Source organism: Hylobates moloch, unplaced genomic scaffold, assembly GCF_009828535.3.
Source record: "Hylobates moloch isolate HMO894 unplaced genomic scaffold, HMol_V3 SCAFFOLD_6, whole genome shotgun sequence".
Taxonomy (NCBI): domain Eukaryota; kingdom Metazoa; phylum Chordata; class Mammalia; order Primates; family Hylobatidae; genus Hylobates; species Hylobates moloch.
Genome location: NW_026652281.1, coordinates 20520733 through 20541504, shown reverse-complemented (window position 1 = coordinate 20541504; position 20772 = coordinate 20520733). Strand labels below are relative to the sequence as shown.

The 20772-nt window shown below is 37.3% G+C and overlaps 1 protein-coding gene and 1 pseudogene across 4 annotated transcripts in view; both read left to right on the top strand.

Annotated features, from left to right (window-relative positions):
• The window catches only part of SLC12A2 (solute carrier family 12 member 2), a 108890-nt gene that overhangs the window by 19600 nt on the left and 68518 nt on the right, over positions 1-20772 (top strand). For all 4 annotated transcript variants that reach the window (XM_032156532.2, XM_032156531.2, XM_058440530.1 and 1 more), the window contains exons 2-4: positions 9332-9451; positions 10730-10805; positions 11103-11198. In XM_032156532.2, coding sequence (XP_032012423.1) covers positions 9332-9451; positions 10730-10805; positions 11103-11198 — 292 coding nt within the window. The remainder of the gene's footprint in view (positions 1-9331; positions 9452-10729; positions 10806-11102; positions 11199-20772) is intronic.
• Positions 5909-7739, top strand: LOC116470867 (protein O-glucosyltransferase 2-like; annotated as a pseudogene).

Below are 20772 nucleotides of genomic sequence, written 5' to 3'. Positions count from 1 at the left end.
TACTATTTCAGGACATTATTTGGAAAACAGATTCCTCATGAAAGCTCAATATTCATTTACCATATCTTTGATAAAAATGACAGGAAAGGTCTGTGCTGTTGCGGACCTTGCATTTTAATACTTACTGAGGGAATGCATAGATTACAAAACACCAAGTAAATAAAAAAGATAATTACAGAGTATGATATGTGTCATGAAAGAAATAAACGGGACTAAGAAGAAACAATATGTTAGGTGTTTTGGGAAGAAGAAGGCTGCATTTAAACCAAGACCTAAAGGATGAGAAAGAGCCAGCCATCTTCAAAGTGCATTTAACAGGCAGAGGGAAAGGCAAGCCAAAAGTCCCTCAGGAGAAAATACTTTAAAACCAGTATTTCAGCAAAAGACCATTATATCAAATTAAACATTTTAGTTAGAACCCTCAATTATCTAACTTAAAGGATAAGAGTTTGGGGTATTATAAAATTCAAGGAAAATTAAATGGGAAAGTGGTTTATGGAAAAAAATAGAAATGTCACTTCTGTAACAGTTAGACTAATATTTGCCTTTTCTTTAATCATGTCAAAATGTACTATGTGTGGTAACAACATATTTATGACAGATCGAAAGAATTCCTTGGGATAACTATTTTTCAAGGCTTCCTGGAAAAGGCATGGATGTACGGAAACCCAGGGGTTGTAGTGGGAAAGTATCTAAGGGAAGAAAGAACCTAGTTTGACCTGGAACATTGATTAAAAGGAAATGCTATCTCGAGCAGCTAATGAGGATTTTTTAATTGGAAAAAAATTCTAGATAATGTAGAAACCGAATGATTGGCCTATTTTACCAACAGCCTCCAAATAAACTTCCAAAGTTAAATAACACAAAACTCTATCTAGTAAACAATTTCATACTTAAAACATTTGAATCGGGTGTGGTGGCTTATACCTGTAATCCCAGCACTTTGGGAGGCCCAGGTGGGCGGATCACTTGAGGTCAGGAAAGTTAGAGACCAGCCAGGCCAACATGGTGAAACCTGTCTGTACTAAAAATACAAAATTAACCAGACGTGGTGGCAGGCACCTGTAATCCCAGCTACGTGGGAGGCTGAGGCAGGAGAATCACTTGAACCCGGGAGGCAGAGGTTGCAGTGAGCCAAGATCGTGCCATTGCACTCTAGCCTGGGCGACAGAGCAAGACTCCATGTCAAAAAAAAAAGAAAAAATTATATATATATAAAAAATAGGTATGCTTTCTCAGATAGATTTTCTAGACACTATAGCAATTCTTCTTTAAAGATAGTCTGGTACAGCTATTTGTAACAATCCTGTATAGCAGTTTCATAGATGCTGTGTACCCTGGGAGGTATTTCTACAACGTACAGAATTTTAAAAATCTCCCCTGGAGCTGTAAGTGCAGAACTTCTGCTGTCCTTTTTATGAGGATCATGTTAGAACCCTTAGCTTCTGTAGATTTGGGAACAAAGGAATGAGGGAAATAGATACCTAAAAATACTTATCTGAAATAATTTACCTTGACTCATTATAATATGTGGAATTCTATCATTTGGAAAATGGTTAAGTGTTTTCACTGAAACCGTCATGAATTTATAACTAGATCCAAAAAGAAAAATTTCCCTCTCCATTTTGACAGAAGTCACTGTTTATAGTATATTGACAAGTTCTTTTTATCTTTTGGTGAGGATCAGAATAGTAAATGTAATGAAACATCCTGAGTGGTAAGATCAGTATTTTATATCCAGGGCTGAAACTCACTAAAGAGGACTGAACCTAAGCCATCACTTATGATTTAACACATATACACGATGTTTAGAGCTATGAGTCTGGTACGATAATCATAGAAAATACGCGACGAGCAAGGGAGAGGGGTATAGGACCAAGTGCTAAACGAACTCCTACCACTTAATTGCTGGGTAGAAGAGTGTGTTGTTTCAAGAAAGGGAGTGGCTGACAGTATCAGATGGTACTGTAGGAGTTCAGTGAGACAGGGACTGAAAAATGTACATTAGATTTAGCAGCCGAGAAGTCGTTGGATGTCTTAATAAAATGATTTCGGTGTTGTGGTGAGGGGAAGCCAGGTTGGCTTGCATTTAAGAACGTGCTGCACTGTTAGAAACTTTGGCTAGAGTCAGAGTGCAGTAAAAAGTTAACTCTGGTTAAAGGAGAGGGAATGATCAAGTTGAGGTGGAAATTTGAATATACTAGAGAAAGAAGAGATCATCCATAGTGTAAAAATTATCCTTTTCTCTACATCCTGCAAAGAAGTAATGATCATGGAGACCAGAGTTTCAATCTTTTTTGTGTATTTTGTACATACTCAGAAAAGTGTTCCGCTCCCTATGTTTTCTGTTTTTCTTTTCATCTGTTTGCATAGCTTCTTCACCTAGTAGCTTTTTATCCCTGGCCCCTCTCTTAGGTTCCAGTCACACATTTTTTAACTGCTGGATAGGACTCTAATTGTCCCATAGCTCCTCAGATTCAACATGTCCAACTGAATCTTTTCCTTTTTGATTACTGAGGGCCTAAATATCTGGATCTTCCATTCTTTCCTTTATCTCTTCCTTTCTTCCCCCTTTTTTTCTCTGTCCACCAGTCCCTGCTGGGAAACTTCAAGTCATAATGCTACTTTTTGAAAGATTATTTTCTGGAATAGTACTAAATTTGGTCAGCTTCATTTAATAAAACATTACCCATAAAATATTTATGTTGCCAATTTCTACTTTTTATCCATTAGTGTGGAATATACAGTAAAAACCAAAAATCTATCATTTCTGTGAAAATGGCAGGTAGAGTGAAGATTTTTATTTATGTACTTTTGTATCAGCATAATTTATAGTTCATAATTGCACACTTGAACCTCCTTGATTATACAGTTTTTATACTTTTTTTATGTGTGTGGACCAAATACCATACTTGCTAATTCTCTTATTTCTCTGAAACGAATTTAAAGAAACAAAAGATGTGTCTTCCACTTTGGTTTCCTGGTATTTCAGGAAATTAATACAATTATGAACCCGATTTTATTATATTTAAGGCTAGTAATTGAACTACAAATAAAGACAATTATTTGCTTTTGACTTTTGAATTGTGTTGTAGAGATAACTAAAACAGTTTTAAAAATAGATCTGCCAGAAGATGATAGGGAAGATACATTTTTTACTTAGTGTGGACGTACCTTTATTTTAAAATAAAATTCTGGAAAATTTTACTTTGTTCTTATAACATAGTTGTGTGTAGTATGGTGGAGAGCTAGTTGCAAAATTATTGCTGGCTCTTCAACTTTGAGGTGGAATTCTGATAAACACCCACAGCAAAAATTTTTGGATGCCTGCATACTTTTGCATTGTTAAAAAGACACCCACATGAAATCTTAGCCTTGGAAAAAGTAGCCTACTAAGTACATACATCTTCCGTTTTCTTTTAACACAGATGGGAAGAGAGATGCCTTTTTGTGTATATTATAGGCATTATATTTTCTTGTAATACTTGGAGGTTATGTATTTTAAAGTCTACTTTGATTAAAAAAACTGAAGAGCACTGTGTATTCTATGGTGAAAGCTAAGGAACTCCTCCTTAAAGTTCGTGGAATTAACTGGCAGATTTTCTTGTTCTGGCTTTATTTGAATAATTGAACAGTTGAATCATCAATCCGTATTCAGAGTCATTTCTTATTATTTGGGATTGTCCCTGACTCTACTGTCTGAAACACATTAAACAGTGGTGGAAGTACAGCTGAAGTGGGTTGTTATTGTGATTGAGCTACACAGGCCCCTAGTCATATTTTTTTCTTTTACTGTTTATGCGCACTTCTTATTTTTGAATTATACTTTAAGTTCTAGGATACATGTGCAGAATGTACAGTTTCGTTACATAGGTATACACGTACCATGGTGGTTTGCTGCACCCATCAACCTGTCACCTACATTAGGCATTTCTCCTAATGCTGTCCCTCCCCTACCCCTCCCCGCCCCAACAGACTCCACTGTGTGATGTTCCCCTCACTGTGTCCATGTGTTCTCATTGTTCAGCTCCCACTTATGAGTGAGAACATGCAGTGTTTGTCTTTCTGTTCTTGTGATTGTTTGCTGAGAATGATGGTTTCCAGCTTCATCCATGTCCCTGCAAAGGACATGAACTCATCCTTTTTTATGGCTGCATAGTATTCTATGTGTATTTGTGCCACATTTTCTTTATTCAATCTAACATTGTGGAAATTTGGGTTGGATCCAAGACTTTGCTATTGTGAATACTGCTGCAATAAACACACGTGTGCATGTGTCTTTATAGTAGAATGATTTATAATCCTTTGAGTATATCCCCAGTAATGGGATTGCTGGGTCAAATGGTCCTTCTGCTTCTAGATCCTGGAGGAATTGCCACACTGTCTTTCACAATGGTTGAACTAATTCACACTTTCACCAACAATGTAATTTCTCCACATCCTCTCCAGCATCTGTTGTTTCCTGACTTTTTAATGATCGCCATTCTAACTGGCGTGAGATGGTATCTTAATTGTGGTTTTGATTTGCATTTCTTTAATGACCAGTGATGATGAGCATTTTTGCATATGTTTGTTGGCTGGTTTATGCATACTTCTAACAAATTTAACCGTTAGTGGTTTCTGTGTTCATACCAGCAAGCAGAAGAAGAAGAATAGGCATCTTCATTTTAAGCAGGAAGAGGGCTAACAATAGGCAGGCATATTTGCTGAAATGGGAAGTGACAGTTTGCAGTCTCATACAAAGGAAGAGGTGAGAAAAATGACCAGAAGTAGTCACTTCAAGAATTATATCGTGGTCCAGCAATTCCACTCGTAGGTGTATGCTCAAGATAAATGAAAACATATTTTCACCCAAAAACTTTAGACAGCTATTCATGGCAGCATTATTCATAATAGCCAAAAAGTAGAACCAGCCCAAATGTCCAACTGATGAATTAAAAAAAAGTGGCATATCCATAGTATGGAATATTATCTGGCAATAAAAAGGAGTGAAGTACTGATACATGTTATAACATGAATGAAAACATGCTAAGTGAAAGAAGCCACACATAAAGCCTACATCTTGTGTGAGTCCATTTATATGAAATGTCAGAATAGGCAAATTCATAGAGACAGAAAATGGTGATTGGCAGGGGCTGAAGGAAGGAGGAATTGAGGTATTTCTTTTCGGGGTGATAAAAATATTCCAAAGTTGATTGTAGTGATGCCGGGAATAAGAGTACAACTTTGTAGATATACGAAAAATCATTAACTTGTACACTTTAAACTAGTGAATTTTGTGATATGTGAGTTATATCTCAATATAGCTTAATAAAGTTTAAAAACAATTGCAAATTTGGGGTAATTTTAAATTTTTATGGGGTTCCATTTTCCATAAGCCTGGGGGCATCCTTTTTATAGTACAGTAAAATAATCATTGGTTGATAATAGTTATGAAACTGTGTGCTGTAAGGAAAATACTTAATGTGTTTTAGGATCTCTTGAAAAATGTATGAACTACTATCCTAAATGTTTAACATTAAACTTCATATTTGAATTCCTGGCTATCTTAAAATGACTCATTTTCCATGTATTTCACATAGCTGAGGTTGTAGCTGTGTCTGTTAATGAAAACATGAGGATTAATTAAAAATTTAATTATTTTTCTCACCGTTACAAAGCCTAGTTAAAATAATTTTCAGAAAATATACTTAATTAAGTTCATAATTGCCCTGAGAAAGAGGAGCAGCACAGTTCTTGGCCGGGTCAGCAGAACGCCTGGCGACCCTCACCTAGGCGTGCCAGAGCACAGGTTGTGATTGTCCTGGGGCGGCGGAAACCCGCGCGCCGGAAACCCGCGCGCCTGCCCTACATGCCTGCCCTGCATGCCTGCTCTGCATGCCTGCCCTGCATGCCAGGCAGCACCCTTTGGAGTCGCTGCGATTGGCCGGTGTGCCCCTGCCGAAGCCTTGGCTGCTTCTGTCCACCACTTACGCTTCTTCATTTATCCATGGATCATTTCCAGAGTCCGTCCTGTAAATGTTTAGCATTTTGCTGCTTTATTGCTTCTTTCTGGGGACAGTTCCAGCACTTGCCGGGCGGAGAAAGGCAGCTGAGTCCGGAGAAGAGCAAAATATGGGGACCCAGGCTAAAAGCAGACGTCGTCCTTCCCAACCCGCTATTTCTATATTCAGACAGTGGATACATCAGGGAATAACTTCACATCTTCTCCCGGCGAAAAAGTCTTCCAGGTGAAAGTCTCAGCACCAGAGGAGCAATTCACTGGAGTTGGAGTCCAGGTTTTAGACCAAAAGGATGGGTCCTTCATAGTAAGATACAGAATGTGTGCAAGCTACAAAAATCTGAAGGTGGAAGTTAAATTCCAAGGTCAAGATGTGGCCAAATCCCCATATATTTTAAAAGGGCCAGTTTGCCATGAGAATTGTGACTGGCCTTTGCAAGATAGTGCAGCCTGGCTACGGAGGATGAACTGCCCACCCGGAAACCATTGCTCAGATTCAGAGAGATCTGGCACAGTTCCCTACTGTGGATCCAGAAAAGATTGCAGTAGAAATCCCAAGAAGATTTGTACAGAGGCAGAGCCTGTGTCACTAAACCTTAAAAGATAACAAAGTTTATATGAAGACCCATGGTGAACATGTAGGTTTTAGAATTTTCATGGATGCCATACTACTTTCTTTGACTAGAAAGGTGAAGATGCCAGATGTAGAGTTCTTTGTTAATTTGGCAGACTGGCCTTTGCTTTGGAAAAAAAGAAATCCAATTCAAACATCCATCCAACCTTTTCCTGGTGTGGCTGCACAGATTCCAAGGATATCGTGATGCCCACCTATGACTTGACTGACTGTTTTAGAAACCATGGGCCGGGTAAGTCTGGATATGATGTCTGTGCAAGCTAACACGGGTCCTCCCTGGGAAAGCAAAAACTCCACAGCTGTCTGGAGAGGGCGAGACAGCCGCAAAGGAGACTTGAGCTGGTTAAACTCAGTAGAAACACCTTGAATTCATAGACGCTGCTTTCACCAACTTTTTCTTCTTTAAACATGATGAAAACCTGTATGGTCCCATTGTGAAACACATTTCATTTCTTTATTTCTTCAAGCATAAGTATCAAATAAATATCGATGGCATCATAGCAGCTTATCACCTGCCATATTTACTAGTTAGTGATAGTGTTATGCTGAAGCCAAGACTCCGTCGACTGTGAACATTTTAACAATGAGCTGAAGCCCTGGGAACACTACATTCCAGTTAAAAGCAACCTGAGTGATCTGCTAGAAAAACTTAAATGGGCAAAAGATCACAATGAAGTGGCCAAAAAGATAGCAAAAGCAGGACAAGAATTTGCAAGAAATAATCTCATGGATGATTACATATTCTGTTATTATTTCAAACCTTTCCAGGAATATGCCAATTTACAAGTGAATGGGCCCCAAATCTGAGAGGGCATGAAAAGGGTAGAATCACAGACTGAGAATGACCTCTTCCTTTGCCATAGGAAAAAGACCAAAGATGAACTCTGGTATGCAAAATAACTTCTATTAAAAGATGGTGCTCTGAAGACTCTTAACTAAAAAGAATTTTTTTAAGTATTAATTCCATGGACAATATAAAATCTGGGTGATTGTTTGCAGTATGAAGATAACGTTTCTACTTATGCAGTATTCTCATGACTGTACTTTACATTTTTAGAATTTTATAATAAAATCACCTTTATTAAAAAATATATATACACACAATTACTGCATCTGGCTTATACTTCTGTTGCTTCAAAAATCAAAGAATTAACAGTAATTAACATATATAAATATGGAATCTAAGTGCTAATCTAGGTTGATAGTACTTTAAAAAAGCATATAGCAATATTGCATTAAATGGAATTGAGTGAGTCTATTTGGCTGACAGATGTTGGTTAAGGGAAAAGGGAATTTTGATGATCATGTAGATTTGCACTGTGGTAGCACAGAACTTACTGCATCTCATTTCTGTTAAGAAAAAACATATATAGGCTGGGCACGGTGGCTCACACCTGCAATCCTAGCACTTTGGGAGGCCGAGGCGGGCAGATCACGAGGTCAGGAGATGGAGACCATCCTGGCTAACACGGTGAAACCCCGTCTCTACTAAAAATACAAAAAATTAGCCGGGCGTGGTGGCGGGTGCCTGTAGTCCCAGCTTCTCGGGAGGCTGAGGCAGGAGAATGGCGTGAACCTGGGAGGCGGAGCTTGCAGTGAGCCGAGATCGCACCACTGCACTCCAGCCTGGACGACAGAGCGAGACTCTGTCTCAAAAAAAAAAAAAAAAAATGTGTATGTATATATTTATATGTGTGTGTGTGTATATATATGTGTGTGTATATATATATATGTATATATGGAGAGAGAGAATTTATTAAAGGATGTGAAGTACTGAAAACATGTTTTAAAAATTTAGTTCTTCTGCATTTAAAGAACATCTGAAATATAGCCATATTATGTTCTCTGCTGTTTAGATGTGGGTAGAGGAAGAACCACGGGATGGTGTTAGAGACATAATTCTAAACCCACAACATCTGTTTCCTAAACCATCTCCTCTTTCCTTTCATGACCTTTTTAATGCTCGGTTACTGCTTTGGAAATGTGTCGTATATTGGGATAGAACAAAACTCAAGAAGCATTGAAAGAGAAAGAAGTTAGAGAACCAAGAATTATGGAATCAGATATGAAACCTAAAAACCTAAAAAGGAAACACTAGTTGTCAAATTCATTGTGTCAACCAGTACACGTCTGAGTCTGAGAAAAACGAAAAAGGAAAGCAATGAAAAGCACTGAGTCACTGCAGATAAGGAATGAGTAAAGAGAGGAGCTATGAAGGAATCTTGGTATCCATAGGATTCCTGCTGTCATGGACTATAAAAAAACCATATTCATTGGTGATGAAGAGGAGTTTTAAATTGTTAATGTTGAAATTTCAGATGTGGTAGGACTGGTGGCAACTAGGTGATGTAAATTTGTGGCTTGAGAGATGAGGTCTGAATTGATCGACTTAGCTACTGTGTAATTAGCAAACAGGAGTCATTGTTTCCTCCAGACACTACCAAAAGTGTAGGTAGAATTTGGAATTATTAAAATGGATTTACTGTCATGGTGAGACTTAAATTTCAGTAATTAAGGTTTTCTTCTAGTTTATTGTTTTGTCCTTTCCTGGGATAAATATTTGGAAACCCTTGATTCTTGGAAATCTGTACTATGCCCTCTTAAATACGGTCAGATATATTTAGTTATGTTTGTTTTTGTCAAGTGATTTTAAATTTTAAATGTTAAGCATAATTCGTATTTCTTTTTATAACCAGGAACCTTTTGAGGATGGCTTTGCAAATGGGGAAGAAAGTACTCCAACCAGAGATGCTGTGGTCACATATACTGCAGAAAGTAAAGGAGTCGTGAAGTTTGGCTGGATCAAGGGTGTATTAGTATGTATATATAGACTTAATTTTATAGTTACAGCATATCTGTTGGTTATAAAATCTTCCTAATGTTCTCATCAGTTCTCAAGAGAACTCTTTTTTCTTTATGTTAACTGTCTTATCTGAGTGCTGTGGAAAACCAAATTAATAGCTTATACCTCCTCTGCTTTTGGATATTAACTTCAGCAAAGGAGATATGCCATTTATTTTGCCAAATGATTCTTGATTATATTCTATATAATGTGTTACTGATGTATTAAATTATATTTCATTGCCTCTTGTGAATCTCATGCATTGTCACTCTTCAGAAATTAAATATGAAGACTATCAAATTGGGAGCATCAGAATCAAGAAGGCTGAGCAGGGAATAGAGCTGAAATATGCCTGCTTCCTTTCCCACTACCCCCATTATATTTTGAAGAGAAGCATATGGAAGTTAACAAGCAAGGAATACAGGAGAAATACTTAAATGTTGAGTTCACTTTGCTGCATAGGTTTAGATGGTTAAGGTTCAGATTTACTTTTGTTTTTCTGTGTTTGAATAAGCACTAAGGATCTGACTAAAATAGGCTAGATTGCCTTCTCATTGGGACTTTGGAAGGACTTAATAGGGGTTGTATTGGAATTTCAGGGAGAAATAGAGGGAAAAAATCACAATTTTAGTAGTAATTTTATTGCCTAATCCATAAGGTGAATGTGAAGCTTCAGGTAGTATTGTTTGCCTTAGATTTTAGTGTTTTAGAAGACTATGTTATGTGTATCAACATAGCAAATAAAACTGAAAATAAATAGGGGAAACTTTTACAACTAATTTGAATTTTTAAAAATGTGAACAATTGGCATTTTGTATTGACAAATATTATGTAATACTTAAATCTGCTGAAGAAATCATGAAATGAGGATGTTATAAAAGAATAAGCAAAAGTTAAACTTGGATTGATAAAAGGAAATACGCACTACTTTTTTAGAGGGCTGAATTTTAAAAATATTTCTTGTATCTTTCTTGTTCTGTTGCCTCTGCTGCTTCACACAATTGTGATGAGTGCATTTATTTTCATACACACTTTTATATGTTACATTGTGTTTATATTAGTTCAAAAGTAAGCTCTTTTAAGCTCTTTATAAAAACTGTTAAAGAAAAGGGTGGGGTAGGAGTTAGATTTAAAACTACGTATCTTCTGTAGTTTCAAATTCATGTTGTTCTACTTTGGCTGGTTTAATGTTTACTGTATAATGTTTGATTATTCTTCTTCCTCTGTGTCTTGGCCTCTTTTTCCCTCTTAGGTACGTTGTATGTTAAACATTTGGGGTGTGATGCTCTTCATTAGATTGTCATGGATTGTGGGTCAAGCTGGAATAGGTAAGTGAAGTTACATCCTGCTTGATTTGAAAATAAGCAAAATAACTGTGTCTGAGCTCTTAACCTCATAAAACTCAAGAAATTAGAGTCATTTTTAACTACATTTTCCTTTATATCAGATTGTTATCTTGATGTTCCTTTTTTCATAATTCTGATTTGGTTTTTATAAAATGAGATCAAAATTGGGTAATTTATAACTTAAAATGTAGATTCAGTGTTCTTAGACCAACCAGTTTTAGATAACGGCAAGCTTAAACAAGAGTAAGTATTCTCACTGTCTTTTCTTTCTTCGCAAAGGTCTATCAGTCCTTGTAATAATGATGGCCACTGTTGTGACAACTATCACAGGATTGTCTACTTCAGCAATAGCAACTAATGGATTTGTAAGAGGAGGTAAGTTGAATCTTTTTGTATCATCATCATCAGATTACTCTTACTAAACAGAGGTCTAAATTGTATTTTTAATTATTTTTTACTTTAACTGAAGCAACATACTAAGTCTATATAGACAAGAAAGTTGCTACTGAGCACTTCCAGACTAGCATATTTCAATGTAAAATTTTATATCAACTCATACACATATGCTTTAAGTTATTCAGAGTGTCTCGCAGCGAGAATGGAGCATCTACTTTGGTCTCTTATCCACTGGGCTGCATCTTAATTGCCTCCTCCAAGGCTTGCCCTTGGATCAGTCAGCAACATGCTCCTGGCATTTGTTCAGCATTGTAGTGGGGTAAACTGATTCCCGACCTCCATCCCCTATTGAGGGAAACTGAGGCAGTATACCTTGCCCATGGTCTAATAGCATTGTGTGAACTATACCTGGGACTGTAAATTAATTAATATATTTATTTGGAGATGGAGTCTCACTCTGTCACCCAGGTTGTAGTGCAGTGGCATGATCTTGGCTCAGTGCAACCTCTGCCTCCCAGGTTTAAGTGATTCTTCTGCCTCAGCCTCCAGAGTAGCTAGGATTACAGACATGCACCACCACGCCTGGCTAATTTTTGTATTTTTAGTAGAGACGGGGTTTTGCCATGTTGGCCAGGCTGGGCTCGAACTCCTGACCTCAGGTAATTTGCCTGCCTTGACCTCCCGAAGTGCTGGCATTACAGGTGTGAGCCACTGCACCTGGCCCTGGGACTTTAAATTCATACTTTCAAGTCTAGCTTTCTGTGGGCACTATGAGGCCTCTCATTAGAGTCTATAAGATCTGCCTTGTGAGATTTTTACCCTCCCTAGGAAGAGGACCCAAGAGACTACAGGAGAATGGAATCAGGATCCCTGAAAACAAGAAGAAAAGAATTCCATTTTCCAAATCAAAACTCCTCAGTCAGAGTGAGAAGATCCCTGGAGAAAGGAGACAAAATGTCTGCCAGCACCTGTAAAGTCATGGTAGCAAATCAACTGAGAAAAGATCTATTTCATCTGCCTCAACTATTTTGAATATCCCTATTTGATGTTATATAACACAATTTCCACTTTACCTGCATCAAGTATTTGGGTGTGGGAGGGAAAGAGAGAGAGAACCAGACTGAGCTTTTCATTTCCCCCATTTGAATCAGACTTTTGGAAGGTAGAGATTTTGCAAGATTGTGACCAAAAAGCCATTTCGTTTTTCAATACCATTCGTAGTTTACATATATATACCATTGGTAGCGTATACATATATATATCTATATACAAATACATCTGCCTCATAGACTTTGTTTGCAGTCTTCTGTCGTGGACTGCCAGGGAAAGTAGGAGAATGTGGAACCCCCACAGATCTGTCCCAAAAAATGACTATATATTATAATTTTGCATGAGTTTCCTGAAAAATCTGTTCACAAAGGAAGAACCTAGAGGGTAAAAACCACTTGAAGTTCTGTTATGAGATGTTCATACGATCAAGAAGGTGATACATTTGCTGAAATAATGAAACCCATAGAAGATAAAAGAGAAAGTTATTAATTTAAAGAATGACCAAATACTATGAAGCTTTCTTAGAAGGCATTCATTTTTCACTTAGTGACTTTGGACATCTGGATGGTCTTTATAGAGTATATATGAGCTGCATCATCTGCAATTAGTGTTTTCAAGAGATTCTTTTAGTGAATGTAAGCCCCTTCTGTCTCCTCTGTATCTGACAGATTTGGAAACCCCTAACGTGATTTATTTTGATATCATGAAAAAAGTATTTTCCACATGGGAGAAAGTAGATACAGGCATAAAACTGAGATCACATTAAACCTGTATTCAGGATTCTAAATTGAAAGTATTAGTCTTAAAATTTATCCTGAAAGTACATATTTTTTAGTTTTTTCCATTAAAGTGACCTATAATAAATGACCAGCTCAGTGGCAATAAGCAATTCTTGTGCCCATGTTGTGTATTTCCACTCAAAAGAGCCAGCGGACTTTAGAGAAAAAATTGATTCCTTATCTGGGCAGGAAATGAGCTTAGACACCTTTTCAGATCCAAAAGTATTGAACACTACTAGTTTCATGTCAAAAGGACCTAAGAGTCAAAGGAGCTAACGCTGGCTAAAGTTTGGATAATTTGAACAGCAGTAACGATGATAACTGATTTGGATGAAAATATATGAAAATATGGATGTAAATCCATAAGTTCACAATGAAACAAACAAAAAATCTCACTTTTAACCTTTGAAACATACTCGGGAACCATCTTATGAAAATTGATAAATAAACAGTGTTGAATCAAACTCCGGAAAGGTTTCTTTCCTGAACTGAAGGTAACCAAGAAGTCGATGAGATTTGTTCTTCAGATAATTGCTCTACATAATGAGTGAAGGAGGAAAGAGAATTAGAATATTCCAGCTTTGTATGGTTCAAAGACTTAAATCTAAGACCTGAAACCATAGAAATTCTAGGAGATAACATTGGAAAAACTCTTCTAGGCATTGGCTTAGGCAAAGAATTCATGACCAAGAACCCAAAAGCAAATTTAACAAAAACAAAACTAAATGGTACCTAATTAAACTAAAAAGCTTCTGCACAGCAAAAGAAATACTCAGCCAGAGTAAACAGACAACCCACTGAGTAGGAGAAAATATTTGCCAACTCTACATCTGACAAAGGACTAATATGCAAAATCTGCAAGGAACTCAAATCAGCAAGAAAATATCAATCCCATCAAAAAATGGACAAAGGACATGAATAGACAATTCTCAAAACAAGATATACATATGGCCAACAAACATGAAAAAATGCTCAACATCACTAATTATCAGAGAAATGCAAATTAAAACCTCAATGAGATACCATCTTACTCCTGCAGGAATGGCCATAATTAAAAAAATAATAACAGATGTTGGTGTGGATGTTGTGAAAAGGGAACACTTTTACACTGTTGGTGGAAATGTAAACTAATATAACCACTATGGAAAACAGTATGGAGATTCCTTAACTAAAAGTAGAACTACCATTTGATACAGCAGTCTTCCTGCTGAGTAATCTACCCAAACAAAGGAAAATAAGTCATTATATGAAAAAGACGCTCGCGCATATATGTTTATAGCAGTAGAATTCACAATTATAAAAATGTGGAACCAAACTTAAATGCCCATCAACCAGTGAGTGGATAAAGAAAATGTGGTATGTACACCATGGAATACTATTCAGCCATCAAAAGGAACGAAATAATGGCATTTGCGGCAACCTGCATGGAGTTGGAGACCATCATTCTAAGTGAAGTAACTCAGGAATGGAAAATCAAATCTCATATATTCTTATAAGTGGGAGGTAAGCTATGAGGATGCAAAGGCATAAGAATAATATAATAGACTTTGGGGATACGGGTGGAAGGGTGGGAGGTGGGTGAGGGATTAAAGACCACACAACCACACACTGGGTATAGTGTACGCTGCTTGGGTGATGAGTGCACCAAAATCTCAGAAATCACCATTAAAGAACTTACCCATGTAACCAAAAACCACTTGTTCCCCAAAAACTATTGAAATACATTTTTTTAAATTCCAACTTCTGTAAAGCTTTTACTTGATAGAAATACCTGTGAAGTATTGTTTCCCAACAAATTAAATCTGAATCACATTATGCCAATATATCCCGGAAGCGTTTTATAGAATATCCAGGGGAGAGAGGAACTTGTTAAATGACAGCATAGGGTGATGACAGAAAATTCCAGACTGGGAATCTCTGTGGAGCAAGGAATTCTTATTCAAGGCTCGAAAAAAGATGGAGAGGGGAGTTAATGGTTTAAAACAAACTTGAGATTCAATGTATAGGTATGAGTTTTGTTTGCCATTTTAGCTATAAACTATAAACTATACTTCTTGGTGGTACCAAGAATCCCTGAGTTGGATTTCCTACAACTCAACTGCTGAGGATTTGATTTTGACTGCCTACCTTGTAAGGGCTACTTAGAAAGGACGGTAATAGAGCTAGAATTATCCAGAGGATTGGTGTCTTAAAAGGAAGTGGAAAAATGCTGTGGGAAGAATGATGTCTCGTGAACCCATCTGAACTTTTTGTAGACTGAAAGTTGACTATTAAGGGAATTAATAAGGAAATAAATTTTCTTAAAATACTATTCAAAGGTTGGGGAACATTGTGTTTATTGTTTAGTAATTTTCATTCAAAGAGCCCCATTTTAAACTTGTTGCATAGTTTTTAAAAATTAATGTTAACTAATTTGAGATAATGCCTATTTATTTTGATTCTTAACTGAATTTTAACGTGTTTATTTTTTATTAATTGAATAATGTTTTATTCTCATCTCGAAAATTACGTGTTTGCAGCTTTGCAGAAGTAATGTGAATTCAGTGAACTTTCCCTAGTGTTGTGTACATTTTGCCATAGGAGAGATTTAATATTACTAATTAATTTTAACATTGGCTTTAACAGTACATTTTAGAGATTAAACAGATATCAATCCAGAAAAGTTGTACCTTGTTCTTAACTTGTAAACAAATGTAATAATGTCCAACTTTGAAGTCTCATGTAATGGAAACATGCAAGGTTTCTGAAAAAGTCAAAATGTAGAAAATAAAAGATGCTTAGTTTCAGGCTTGATTCAATTTTAGTAGTGATTTGGGGTACTGTTTTTTTATTTTTATTACTATTTTTTTTTGAGACAGAGTCTTGCTCTGTTACCTAGGCTGGAGTAAAGTGGCACGATCTCGGCTCACTGCAAGCTCCGCCTCCTGGGTTCACGCCATTCTCCTGCCTCAGCCCCCCGAGTAGCTGGGACTACAGTTACCTACCACCACGCCCGGCTAATTTTTTGTATTTTTAGTAGAGATGGCGTTTCATTGTGTTAGGATGGTCTCGATCTCCAGACCTCGTGATCTGCCCGCCTCAGCCTCCCAAAGTGCTGGGATTACAGGCATGAGCCACTGCGCCCGGCTGATTTGGGGTACTGTTTAAAGCTACTGGAGGCAGGTTAGAGAATCATCATTTAAGTTCCCTGCCTTCCACATAAGAATAGCAGTGGCAAGCAACTGATAAAGTTTACTTTATTTCTGTCATAATCCCTGCCTGCAAGACACATTAATGCTTCTCAGATTATTGCAGGCTACAGGGATTTTAGAGCCCTTTCCTTTTCAACGAATCATAGCAGTGTTCTTGAGAGCTTGGATTTTATAGAATTTTCACGGATCTGTGCAACAGGTTTTGCAACTTGGATGGTGCTGGCCAGCAGCCACCTTCACTCAGATCTGCATTTCCTAGATTACGCAGACCAGAGCTGTCCCATCTTTAATTAATCCGTGAATTTAGACTCACTCATCGAATAGAGGACAACTGCAGGCAGCCGTTCATAAGATGAAGACTGTAAATTCTTGGTTTTAATTCATACTGTATTATATGAACTGAGCAATAGAAAGGAAAGGTTTCTCAACCACTTTTTGCTTGGGGGCATTTAGTTGACTAAGTTAAAAGCAGAGGTCAGTATCTTTTCAGATAAAAGCCTTGGTTACATAAAACTTCAGATAGGTAGTTCTGAAGTTTCCAAAATCTAAAATCAACATAAACTTGCCTATTCCGTGATGAAGTTTTATGTTACTTGTACTTTAGTCAATCAACAGACAATTGTTGAGCATTTTGTGACAGACACTGGGTTTTTAACAGTGAAAGACAAAATGCTATGTTCTTGGAGCTTACATTCAGATAATAATAGTAGCTATTATTTTTTGAGACCTAACTGCTAGGCATGATGCCATGGTGTTGACATACATTATCTTATGTAATGCAACATTGTGGTTAATCACATTTAACATTCACGTGGATAGAGAGAACAAAAAATCAATTATATCCATTTTTTTAATTTTTATTATTATACTTTAGGTTTTAGGGTACATGTGCACAATGTGCAGGTTTGTTACATATGTATCCATGTGCCATGTTGTTTTGCTGCACCCATTAACTCGTCATTTAGCATTAGGTATATCTCCCAGTGCTGTCCCTCCCCCCTCCCCCCACCCCACAACAGTCCCTGGAGTGTGATGTTCCCCTTCCTGTGTCCATGAGTTCTCATTGCTCAGTTCCCACCTATGAGTGAGAACATGCGGTGTTTGGTTTTTTGTCCTTGTGATAGTTTACTGAGAATGATGTTTTCCAGTTTCATCCATGTCTCTACAAAGGACACGAACTCATCATTTTTTATGGCTGCATAGTATTCCATGGTGTATATGTGCCACATTTTCTTAATCCAATCTATCGTTGTTGGACATTTGGGTTGGTTCCAAGTCTTTACTATTGTGAATAGTGCCGCAGTAAACATACGTGTGCATGTGTCTTTATAGCAGCATGATTTATAGTCCTTTGGGTATATACCCAGGTCAAATGGTATTTCTAGTTCTAGATCCCTGAGGAATCACCACACTGACTTCCACAGTGGTTGAACTAGTTTACAGTCCCACCAATGGTGTAAAAGTGTTCCTGTTTCTCCACATCCTCTCCAGCACCTGTTGTTTCCTGACTTTTTAATGATGGCCATTCTAACTGGTGTAAGATGGTATCTCACTGTGGTTTTGATTTGCATTTCTCTGATGGCCAGTGATGATGAGCATTTTTTCATGTGTTTTTTGGCTGCATAAATGTCTTCTTTAGAGAAGTGTCTGTTGATGTCCTTCACCCACTTTTTGATGGGGTTGTTTTTTTCTTGTAAATTTGTTTGAGTTCATTGTAGATTCTGGATATTAGCCCTTTGTCAGATGAGTAGGTTGCAAAAATTTTCTCCCATTCTGTAGGTTGCCTGTTCACTCTGATGGTAGTTTCTTTTGTTGTGCAGAAGCTCTTTAGTTTAATTAGATCCCATTTGTCAATGTTGGCTTTTGTTGCCATTGCTTTTGGTGTTTTAGACATGAAGTTCTTGCCCATGCCTATGTCCTGAATGGTATTGCCTAGGTTTTCTTTTAGGATTTTAATGGTTTTAGGTCTAACATTTAAGTCTTTAATCCATCTTGAATTAATTTTTGTATAAGGTGTAAGGAAGGGATCCAGTTTCAGCTTTCTACATATGGCTAGCCAGTTCTCCCAGCACCATTTATTAAATAGGGAATCCTTTCCCCATTTCTTGTTTTTGTCAGGTTTGTCAAAGATCAGATAGTTGTAGATATGCGGCATCATTTCTGAGGGCTCTGTTCTGTTCCATTGATCTATGTCTCTGTTGTGGTACCAGTACCATGCTGTTTTGGTTACTGTAGCCTTGTAGTATAGTTTGAAGTCAGGTAGCGTGATGCCTCCAGCTTTGTTCTTTTGGCTTAGGATTGACTTGGCGATGCAGGCTCTTTTTTGGTTACATATGAACTTTAAAGTAGTTTTTTCCAATTCTGTGAAGAAAGTCATTGGTAGCTTGATGGGGATGGCATTCAATCTATAAATGACCTTGGGCAGTATGGCCATTTTCACGATATTGATTCTTCCAACCCATGAGCATGGAATGTTCTTCCATTTGTTTGTATCCTCTTTTATTTCATTGAGCAGTGGTTTGTAGTTCTCCTTGAAGAGGTCCTTCACATCCCTTGTAAGTTGGATTCCTAGGTATTTTATTCTCTTTGAAGCAATTATGAATGGGAGTTCACTCATGATTTGGCTCTCTGTTTGTCTGTGATTGGTGTACAAGAATGCTTGTGATTTTTGTACATTGATTTTGTATCCTGAGACTTTGCTGAAATTGCTAATCAGCTTAAGGAGATTTTGGGCTGAGACAATGGGGTTTTCTAGATATACAATCATGTCATCTGCAAACAGGGACAATTTGACTTCCTCTTTTCCTAATTGAATACCCTTTATTTCCTTCTCCTGCCTGATTGCTCTGGCCAGAACTTCCTGATAAAATAGACTTTAAACCAACAAAGATCAAAAGAGACAAAGAAGGCCATTACATAATGGTAAAGGGATCAATTCAACAAGAAGAGCTAACTGTCCTAAATATATATGCACCCAACACAGGAGCACCCAGATTCATAAAGCAAGTCCTGAGTGACCTACAAAGGGACTTAAACTCCCACACAATAATATTGGGAGATGTTAACACCCCACTGTCAACATTAGACAGATCAACGAGACAGAAAGTTAACAAAGATATCCAGGAATTGAACTCAGCTCTGCACAAAGTGGACCTAATAGACATCTACAGAACTCTCCACCCCAAATCAACAGAATATACATTTTTTTCAGCACCACACCACACCTACTCCAAAATTGACCACATAGTTGGAAGTAAAGCTCTCCTCAGCAAATGTAAAAGAACAGAAATTATAACAAACTGTCTCTCAGACCACAGTGCAATCAAACTAGAACTCAGGATTAAGAAACTCACTCAAAACCGCTCAACTACCTGGAAACTGAACAACCTGCTCCTGAATGACTACTGGGTACATAATGAAATGAAGGCAGAAATAAAGATGTTCTTTGAAACCGACGAGAACAAAGACACAACATAGCAGAATCTCTGGGACACATTCAAAGCAGTGTGTAGAGGGAAATTTATAGCACTAAATGCCCACAAGAGAAAGCAGGAAAGGTCCAAAATTGATACCCTAACATCACAATTAAAAGAACTAGAAAAGCAAGAGCAAACACATTCAAAAGCTAGCAGAAGGCTAGAAATAACTAAAATCAGAGCAGAACTGAAGGAAATAGAGACACATAAAACCCTTCAAAAAATTAATGAATCCAGGAGCTGGTTTGTTGAAAAGATCAACAAAATTGATAGACCGCTAGCAAGACTAATAAAGAAGAAAAAAGAGAAAAATCAAATAGATGCAATAAAAAATGAAAAAGGGGATATCACCACCGATCCCACAGAAATACAATCTACCATCAGAGAATACTACAAACACCTCTATGCAAATAAACTAGAAAATCTAGAAGAAATGGATAAATTCCTCGACACATACACCCTCCCAAGACTAAAGCAAGAAGAAGTTGAATCTCTGAATAGACCAATAACAGGCTCTGAAATTGTGGCAATAATCAATAGCTTACCAACCAAAAAGAGTCCAGGACCTGATGGATTCACGGCCGAATTCTACCAGAGGTACAAGGAGGAACTGGTACCATTCCTTCTGAAACTATTCCAATCGATAGAAAAAGAGGGAATCATCCCTAACACATTTTATGAAGCCAGCATCGTCCTGATACCAAAACCTGGCAGAGACATAACCAAAAAAGAGAATTTCAGACCAATATCCTTGATGAACATTGATGCAAAAATCCTCAATAAAATACTGCCAAACTGAATCCAGCAGCACATCAAAAAGCTTATCCACCATGATCAAGTGGGCTTCATCCCTGGGATGCAAGGCTGGTTCAACATACGCAAATCAATAAATGTAATCCAGCTTATAAACAGAACCAAAGACAAAAACCACATGATTATCTCAATAGATGCAGAAAAGGCCTTTGACAAAATTCAACAACGCTTCATGCTAAAAACTCTCAATAAATTAGTTATTGATGGGACATATCTCAAAATAATAAGAGCTATCTATGACAAA